The following is a 10,288-nucleotide window of genomic DNA, read 5'->3' as shown; positions in this document are numbered from 1 at the left end:
CTGTTACTGGGGACCGTGTGGTTTTCTCTCACTCAGTTTCACTGGACTCCTGTTCCAGGTTGATTTGAGAATTCACACTCCAGTTCTGGTTCATTCTGTCCCAATGCTCTGCTATGGCATGGTCTGTGCTGGAGCCACTTGTGTGCTCTGCACTCTCCCCATGTAACTGACCCTTCCTGTTGACCTTTCAGGCTGTCCAGGGCTTGAAAAGTTGCCACACTCTCTCTCCTAGTGGATTCTGCCACTCTAAAATTTGTTCACATTCTCTTTTTAGTGGTGTCTAAAGGAATTTCAGGTACAGCTTAGGTGAGTATGGGCTCTCTGCCATCTTGGCTCCATCCTCTGTCTCTTTTATAAAGGAGAAACATTAGATTTCAGATGATAGAACATTATCATTAGGTAAAGAATGTTTGGGGGTTACCCTTCCATATTGATATTTCCTTTTGTAACTCCTTTCAGAGTCTGTGCAGTATTGATTTTCTTTTGGTTCATTTCTTTAGCTGAGCTAAGCAGGTGTGGCCAGTTCATGTTCCCTGTCCTCCATTGCTGCCATGTGTCACAATTCTTGTACTTATAATTCTCCAGAAAGTGGCAATAGTTCCTTTTCCTAGGGGACTTGATATCCATCTCTAATAATCCGTGGTAGTCTTTCTGAACTTAATATAGCTCCTGCCAATGAATGTCTCTTCTCTTTTGTTACAGTTCCTGTTGCTCTTGAGTTAAAACGCACCAGTTCTTCAGGGATCTGTTAGAGTCTTTAAGGGAAATAATGTTCCCTTGCATCTTTCCAGTGTTCTCTGTCTCCAGTTTTGTTTTGTTTTAGTGGCATGTCAATGTTTGGTGTCTGCTACATGATTTGTAAGTTAAAGGTTTTACCACAGCCATGAAGACTGAATTAATAGCCCATCTGCAGAATTCTGCTTCTGTCTTACAAAGACATGAATTTCCTGTTGTTCTGTTTTGCTTACAATGGACTGTTTTGCTTGTTCATCCACATCAAATGGTCATCAGAGTAGATCTATCATGTGGGTACTTGGTAAAAAACAGAACGAGTGCTGAAATATTCAGTGTTAAATGCCTTTTTTCACTCTCATAGTTTTTCCTGTGACAAATGTGTTGACCCCCGCACTGATAGTATAAACACAATGATGGATAAAGCTGGTAAGTCATGGAATGAATCAAGGCGGTGGCACCTGCCATACCAGCAAATGGTCATGGTATTCTTCACTTTCATGAACTTCTAGGAAAACAGGCAGTTTTCTTTAATAATACCCTTGGTGATGCTATAAAAATTATTTCTTTTATTAAATCTTGATTTTTCAGTACACGTTGAAAAATCTGTTTGATAACATGGGAAGTATGAATAAAATACTTTTGCTACACACAGAACTATGAGGCCTTTCTTGAGAAAAATCACTTGTGGTATTATCTGAGGTATGAATATAATAAAGCACTTTTCCCATGGATGCCATTGTTACCTGAAAAAATGACTTGACAGACCAACTATAGTCATGTTGACTTGGGTATTTGGTAGACATTTTCCTGGAAGTGAATGAAGTATACTTTTCAGTTCAAGGAAGAAAGGGAGAGCAGTGTATTGAGAGCTGGTCCTGGAGTCAGGAAGAGCTGATTTCAAATCTGACCTCAGTCATGTCCTGGGTTTGTGACTGTTAAGACGTCATTTAAGCTGCTTCACTCAATTTTCTCACCTGTAAAAAACCAGGATAATAATATCTCATACCTCTTAAGGTTTTTTGTGAAGATCAAATGAGGTAATATTTGTAAAGAGGGTTACTATGTTGCACAACGGGTAGAGTGCTGGGGCGGAAATCAGGAAGACTCATCTTTTTGAGTTCAAGTCTTGCCCTAGGCACTTACTAGCAATATGACTCTGGGAAAGTCACAACCCTATTTGACTCAATTTCCCCCCTCTAAAATATGATCTGGAGAAGGAAATGGCAATCTGCTCCAGAATCTTTGCTAAGAACACTCCAAGTGGAGTCAGAAAGAGTCAGACATGAGTAAAAAACTACACAATGACAAAATTTGTAAAGAGCTTATTATGGTTCCTGGAAAGCAGGAAGTAGGTACTGTATTCATACATGGTATGGGTGCCAAGATGGTTGAGTGAAAGCATGGATATACTTGAGCCCCCCCCCCCCAAATCTCTCCAAATAACTGTAAAAGTGACTTTAAACAAATTATACAGTAGCAGAATCCAGAAAATGACAGAGTGAAACAAAATTTTTTTTCCAGTCCCAGACAACCTAGATGGTTGACAGGAAAGGTCTGTTGAATAATCTGAGAAAAAGCATAGTCCAGTGTGGCCTGAGTCAGTATAGACGGGGTTCTACCAAACCCAAATCAGGCCTCAGAAGACTGAATCACTGACAGGTGCAGTCGTTTCTAGACTTCTCAATCCGTAAATACCAAAGACAACTTAGAAGTTCAATTTGAAATGGCTGTTGGACCTGGTTGAGAGAGGAGTGTGGTCCAGCTCCATATCCATCTGGTGCCTGCGTCAGCAGCTTCTTCTGGATCTTTTGTCTGAGAGTTGGTGGGGGGATCGAGTGTCTAATAAGAGGGGGATGGCAGGAATTGCTTTGTGATTGCTGAGGCAGGATTTTCTTGCTTTGCCCATTCTTAGATAGGGTGGACTGGGGTAAAGAGGAGTTCTGGCATTGTGGAGCTTGTTGTAGTGATGGAGAGGGATACATTCTCCCAATTTCAAGACAGAAAAGACTGCTTATGGTCACTCACAGACCAGAGCAAAGACCAGGAGGGGAGTAATCACCTCTACTTTGATCATACAATCTTGGAAGAAATGAAAACTTAAAGGTCCCTAGAAATATCTCTGGAAATAGCTTCACAAAACATCTGAAACTTAGAATGGCATACCTTCCATAATGGAAACAAAGTCCTACGTCAACAAAGATATAAATATTCAAGTGACTGAGAGGGAAAATGATCAAACAGGAGAAAAAAAAATCAGAGTATAGAATCTTACTTTTGTGACAAGGAAGATCAAAACGTACAACCAGAAGAGTACAAAATCAAAGCTCCTACAGGCAAAGTCTCCAAGAAAAATATGAATTTGTTGCAGGTCATGGAAGAACTCAAAAAAGATTTTGAAAATCATGTGAAGAGAACTAGAGAAAGAATTTGGAAGAGAAATGGGACTGATGCAAGAAAATCATGAAAAATCAGTTAACAGCTTGCTATATAAGACCCCCGAAATGTTGAATAAAATAACACCTTAAAATATACTCTCTCAAACAACAAAAGTGGTCAAAAAAACCAATGAGGAGAAGAATGCCTAAAAAAAGCAGAATTAGCCAAAATGGAAAAGGGGTTCAAAAGTTTACTGAAGAAAATTATTCCTTGAACTTTAAAATGGAAGAAATGATTTTATGGGAATACAAGAAGCCATAAAAGAAAACCAAAAGAATGAAAAAATAGAAGACAATGTGAAATATGTCACTGGAAAAAGAACTGGTCTGGAAAATAGATTTAGGAGAGATAATTTAAAAATTATTTGACTGTCTGAAAACCATGATCAAAAAAGAGATCGGACATCCTCTTTCCAGAAATTATCAAGGAAAAGTTCCCTGACATTCCAGAACCAGTGGATAAAATAGAAATTGAAAGAATCCATTGATCACCTCCAGAAAGAAATCCCAAAACTCAATATTTTAGGAATAATGTAGCCAAATTCCAGAGTTTCCAGGTTAAGGAGAAATACAGCAAGTAGCAAGAGTGAAACAATTCAAACATTGTGAAATAACAGTCAGGGTAACATAAGATTTAGCCACTTCTACATTAAGGTATTGGAGAGCTTGGAATATGATATTCCAGAGGTCAGTGGAGCTAGGATTAAAACCAATAATCACCTACACAGCAAAACTCAGGATAATACTTCCAGGGAAAAATTCAATATTCAGTGAAATAGAGGGCTTTTAAACATTCTTGATAAGAAGACTAGGGCAAAATAGATAATTTGGCTTTCAAATACCAGAATCAAGAGAATCATGAAAAGGTGAATATGTAAGAGAAATCATAATGAACTTATTAAAGTTGAGTGGTTTACACTCCTCTATGGAAAGATTATATTTGTAACTCATGAGACCTTTCTCAGTTTTATGGTAGTTGTAGGGAATATATACGTACATATATACATATATACATATGCTTGTGTGTGTTAGTATGTGTGTGTGTATACATATATATTTATATTTATATATATGTGGGTGTATGAAGGGATAGTATCTAAATGGGATGACATTTAAAAAATAAAATAAAGATAAAATTAATTTAAGTGGTGAGAGAGGAATGTACTGGGAGAAGGAGAAATGGAGATATAAAAGGCTAAATTATTGCATAGGAAAGAAGTAGGACAAAACCTTTTATAATGGAGGAGAAGAGGGACTAGGGGAGAGGGAAACAGTGATCCTTACTCTCATCAGATTTGACTTAAGGAGGAAATAACATACACACTCAATAGGGCATGAAAATCTGTCTTACTCTAAAGGAAAGAGGAAGGAGGATAAGAGACAGCAGGGAGAGCAAATGGGAGGAAGGGTTGATCAGAAGCAAATGATTTTGAGGAGGAACACGGTCAGAGGAGAGAATAGAATAAACAGGGGTCAGGAAAGGATGGAGGAAAATATATTTAGTCTTTCTCAACATAACTGTTGTGGAAGTGTTTTGCATGAGTATACATGTATAACTTATATAGAATTGCCTTCCTCCACAGAGTGGATGTGGAAGGAGGAAGAGAGAGAAGTTGGAACTCAATTTCAAAAACAAATGTTATAAACAGTTTTTTTGCATGCAGTGGGAAACAAGATATACAGGCAATAGAGTGCAGATATCTGTCTTGCCGTACAATGAAGTAGAAGGGAAGGATATGAGAAGGGGCATGTTGATAGAAGGGAAATTGGGGTAAAGAGTAATCAGAATGCATGCCATCCTGGGTTTGGGGGAGGGGAGAGATAGGGAGATAATTTGGAACTCATAATGTTGTGGAAGTGAATGTTGAAAACAAAACACCAGTATAAATATTAGTGATTATTATTATGATTACTAGTATTTCTGTTGCCAATGATAAAACCAAACTTTTCAAGTGAAAATCAGAGTTTTGTAAAGCTTATAGCTGCTATTGTGACCTTGACAGATCCTTATTATTTAAAAAATATTCTGATGAAGTTCATGGTGATATTGTGAATGAGATATTTTGATAATATCTAATTAAATATATAAACATTTGGAAGAGATGCATAATTCCATGAAACAATCTTTTTCATTGAGGAATGCATGTCATTACAGAATCTTGCATTGAAAGTGCAAGATATACCAGTGGATGATGGGACAGATAATGACAAGTTCATTAAATTGTTTTCAGATTTCACATCAAAACTAACTTTTAATAAACTATTACTTGCTGAGTTTTGTTCTATCAAAGAAGAATATCCAAAATTATCCAATAATTACATGAAACCCTAGATTTTCCAATTGCATATCTCTATGAGGTCGGATTTTCTTCATATACAGTCAGTTTTGCTGTAACGCAACATATCCCAAGTCATCTATGTTAAAAAATATGCAGAGGTCACAGAAGAAATGGGCTCAGTGGAGCCATACTACAAACTTCTTCAGTGACATGTAAAAAGACAGGAATGTAATAAAAACATTAGTTATTTACGTATATTAAATGGTTAAGAAATGCAAAGCTACTATAAGTGGTCATCCATTGACCCCTGTTGCTCAATCTATATACTCTGCTTCCCATGACCTGGCCTGGGAAAGTTGACACTTATAAGCAAGACGGAAACCTTGGTAGTATCAACTTCAGAGACATGATAGAAGGTAGAGGGTATGGTTGGGTGGAGTGAATGGGTGCAGAATCAGTCCTCTTTCATCCAGTGGTCCTACTACATCAGAAGATACACAATTAATATGTCATTTAGTTTGAAGAGCAACTGAAGTTTGTGGATGCAGGCATTGGAGGGGTTGTATCTCATGAGTGTAAGGGCATATAATGTGCCATTTTGTTTTTGTACACATGGTTCTACCTAGATGTGACTGACAGAGAGGAAAGAGCAGATATCTCCAAAGTTTTCTTCATCCACTGTTCTTCAAAGGTAACTTTGATTACTGCCAGGAGGAGAAGCAGGATTTTGAAGGCAGAGGATGTCCACTCTCCTCTCCTCAGAGAGAAACAGGACAGAATTATGTCTATCAGATTCCTTGGATATTGTTAATGTGTGGGAAATAACTTCCAGATTCAAACTCAACTCTTGATTGCTGTTACTTAATGGGAAATGACTGCCCCTACATGTCAGTTTCTTCACAGAATCTTTCTCCCTTGTCTTCTCTCTCAATGCTGTAAATCAGAAGAGCTCAGATCTCTCTTTACTTCTTGTTTTTGAACCAGACTTTTGTTGAATATGTATATTTAGCTTGGAGAGGATAAATCTATAATTGGCCCATCAATCTGTGCCATACGTCAACTTCATCATTCTCACACCATCTGTCTCTTCTCTTTACATTGATACGTTGTATTAAATGCCAGTATTTGCGGTGAGGGTCCATCTATGAAGTTTAAGTGCATTTAGGTAAACGCAAAATAGTGCTGATGTTGAAATGCACAAATATTCAGTAATAAATGACCATTGTATTTTTTATTTCTGACTCCATTCTTTCCAAGGTCTCCCTGTCATATTTGGTAGTGTGTTCTTACTCTGGTGTTAAAGTCACTGAACATTATAAACTTATCCTCTTTTGGCACATTAATGATGAGAGTCTCTAGATCTTCAGAAAATTTTTTTGATGTAATCAGAGAATGTCATGGTAAGAGCATATGATGGTGCTGTGGTGCTTTTCTGCATATGGCAGTTGTATTGTTAAGAGCATATCTTTCACTCCTTTTGGAAGGCATATAAGTTTGTTGACTAGATTAGCTTTGATTTGAAAACCTATGTCAGCTTCACTGACATAGGGCTATCCCCATCCCTGCAGGTATTCCAGAAAAAACATGTATTGAGCTCTGACTTTGTAAGCTGGCTTTCATTTGCCAACCTTGATTCACTCAGAACTATAGTTTGGATTTGATGATTGCTGAGTTCTCTCATGAAAAAAGTTGTTTGATTTTCATGTCTGCTGGATTTCCTGTTGTCCACGAGCATGAACATGTTCTGTGTTCCAATGGTGAATGGAATCATTTTTGCAAGAGATTTTGCACATTTTTTTCTGTTTTGACTGTAGTGCAGGATCCACTCCAGTTATGATGACAGGCCAGGGTTAGATGAGGTCATGTAGACAATTTTGAGGACACCCTTTCTAGCACCTTTCTCATGGCAGGATATGAGCAGTGCAGTCCTTAATAAAGGCTTCTCAGATACCAAGGGGCCTCCTGAATTCCACTGCTACTTATGTGAAGTGAAAACTTGATGGTATAGGCCAGGTCACCTATGTGTCAGGTTGTGACTACAGCTCCCAGTGTGTCTGCACCTAGTGCTTCATCACTTTCCTCTCACCACAAAACTATGAGTTAGGTAGAAATGGTTAAAAAAAGATATGGGTAGTGTCTTTTGACTTGCACACAATTGGAGAATAATTAGCTTCAAATTGCCAGGGTCTTACTTTGCATCCTGGGCCATCTCCAGTTGTGCTGATGAATATCTAGTCAATGGACCTAGATGGCTCTAGAGGAGAAAGTGAGTCTGCTGACCTTGTACAGCCTTCCCTCACTCAAATTACAGTCAACTGCAGTCATATCATCATCTTGATGTCATGGTCCTCTTCAAGAATAAAAGACTGACACAATAACAACTATTGGATTTAAATGAGGCAGAATTGCTGGAAGTAGTCAGCCTTACTGTCTTTCAGAATACTCAAAGTCAGGGGAGAAGCCAAGATGGCGAAGTAGAAAGATACACATATGCTAGCTCCTAACCCACAGCTCATAAAACACCTGTAAAGAAGAACTCCCAACAAATTCTAGAGCAGCAGAAGCCACACAGCAATGGAGTGGAGGAGATTTCTGTTCCAGAGAGACCTGAAAAACTGACACCAAAGGTCTGTCGTGCACCAGACCCGGAGCAGAGCCCAGCCATGCCTTGGCCATGTGGCACTGAGGGGAGCAGATCTGAGCAGGCTTCAGGGGCAGAATCTCCAGCGTCTGCACAGGTCCCTCCACCCACAGGCGCCAAAGGTCAGTGAGAGGGTCTTTTCAGCTTGCCGAGAGGGAAGCAGGGTATCTCCATAACTCAGGCCCCCTCGGGAGGCAGCAGCAGACAGGGGCTCCCAAAGCAGGCAGGAGCCTGGATCCATTGTTGAAGGTCTCCACATAAACCCCCTGAGGGAACTGGACCCTGTGTGGTAGCCCTGACCCCACTTGAGCAGCTGAACTTAATCTCACACTGAATAGTAGCCCCGCCCCTGCCAAAAGCCCTGAGGCTGGGAAGCAGCATTTGAATCTCAGCCCCTAAGAGCTAGCTGGGCAGATCTGGAGGTGAGGTATGCCTGGAGAGGAAACTCAGAAGTTAAGTAACTGGCTGGGAAAATGTCTAGAAAAGGGAAAAAAATAAGACCATAGAAGGTTGGTCTTAGTGAACAGATATCTCCTCCCATCTTTTCAGATGAGGAAGAACAATGCTTACCATCAGGGAAAGACATAGAAGTTAAGGCTTCTATATCCCAAACATCCAGAATAAATATTCAATGGGCTCAGGCCATGGAAGAGCTCAAAAAGGATTTTGAAAATCAAGTTAGAGAGGTGGAGGAAAAACTGGGAACAGAAATGAGAGAGATGCAAGAAAAGCATGAAAAGCAGGTCAACACCTTGCTAAAGGAGACCCAAAAAAATGCTGAAAAAAATGACACCTTGAAAAATAGAATACTCAAAGTCCAGTGGTCAGACAAAAGCCTGAGAAGTGGTTCTGTCCTCTACTCATCATGTCACATTGTGTCCTATTTAGGTCAAGAGAGGAATAGATGGACTTCAAGTGACATTAGTGAAGACTCATTGCAAATTGTCTCCTGCAGCTCTGACATTGTTGTCTGAGACACAGACATGGAAGCTCCGGAAGATATATCATAGTCACAGAGAGAATCCTGGTTTCCTAGTGATGAGCATCCTCAAGGCTCCTTTCATGTCCTTGTTCCTTAGGCTGTAGATAAAAGGGTTCAGCATAGGAGTGACCACAGTGTACATCACAGTTGCAGCTGTATCTTGTTGGGCTGTGTGAGTGGATGTGGGGCTGAAGTACACTCCCATGATTGTCCCATAGAAGAGACAGAGCACAGTAAGGTGGGATCCACAGGTAGAGAAAGCTTTCTTCTTCCCACTCATAGATGAGATCTTCAGTACAGCCATAAAAATCTGAAAGTAGGATATCAGTATTCCAATGAAGGGGAGAAATATTGTTAGTGCTCCTTCTGTGTTCATCATCAAGTCATTGATGAAGGTTTCTGAGCAGGCCAGTTTTACCAGGGGACTGAGGTCACAGAAAAAATTCGGGATTTCATTGTGGCCACAGAATGAGAGTCGGTTCACTAACATGGTGTGTGTCAGAGCATGATTATAGGCCCAAAACCAAGATACACCTACAAGAAGGGCACAGACCTTCGGAGTCATGACTATGTTGTAGTGTAGTGGGGCACAAATAGCCACATAGCGGTCATAAGCCATGGTGGTGAGGAGAAAAATATCCATCCCAGTGAACCACATAAAGAAGAATACTTGTGCCAGGCACCCAGAATAAGAGATCATTCTCTTTTTGGATATGTAGTTATTCAGCATTTTGGGAATGGTGGTTGAGGTGAAACAGATGTCAACAAGGGACAAATTACTGAGGAAGAAGTACATGGGAGTGTGGAGGCGGGAATCAGAAATAATAGCCCATATAATGAGCAGGTTCCCCAGCCCTGAGATCAGGTACATAAAGAGGAACAAGAAGAACAGGATTCTCTCCTGTTCTGGCTGGTCTGAAAGGCCCAGGAGGATGAACTCGGAGACTCTGGACTGATTTCTCCCTTCCATGTGTCTGTTTGGAAGCAAATATAGAATGAAACAAGCATTTAAAACAACCCATTCAAGGTTCATTTTAAAGTTTTTATGAATAAATCAGTGAAAGTGAAATTAGAAGAGTAATACAAAAGTAGGAACACATGACAAGTCACTTTTTATAGTGTATGATCTGAAATAAACATGAAGTCAATTGCAATATATGTAAATAAGTTCTTTTAATTTTCTCTTCATAACCATAGACTGGAACATCATGGCAGA

The 10,288-nt window shown here is 39.6% G+C and overlaps 1 protein-coding gene across 1 annotated transcript; it reads right to left on the bottom strand.

Annotated features, from left to right (window-relative positions):
- Positions 1-9,100: 9,100 nt before the first annotated feature.
- LOC140499593 (olfactory receptor 1f45-like) lies at positions 9,101-10,042 on the bottom strand. Its single transcript, XM_072601217.1, has one exon. It carries the CDS (start codon positions 10,040-10,042, stop codon positions 9,101-9,103), a length of 942 nt encoding a protein of 313 aa, XP_072457318.1.
- Between the last annotated feature and the right edge of the window lie 246 nt (positions 10,043-10,288).

Source organism: Notamacropus eugenii, chromosome 4 (genome assembly GCF_028372415.1).
Source record: "Notamacropus eugenii isolate mMacEug1 chromosome 4, mMacEug1.pri_v2, whole genome shotgun sequence".
Taxonomy (NCBI): domain Eukaryota; kingdom Metazoa; phylum Chordata; class Mammalia; order Diprotodontia; family Macropodidae; genus Notamacropus; species Notamacropus eugenii.
The sequence above is the reverse complement of the archived record's forward strand: the minus strand, read 5'-3'. Positions and strand labels throughout refer to the sequence as shown.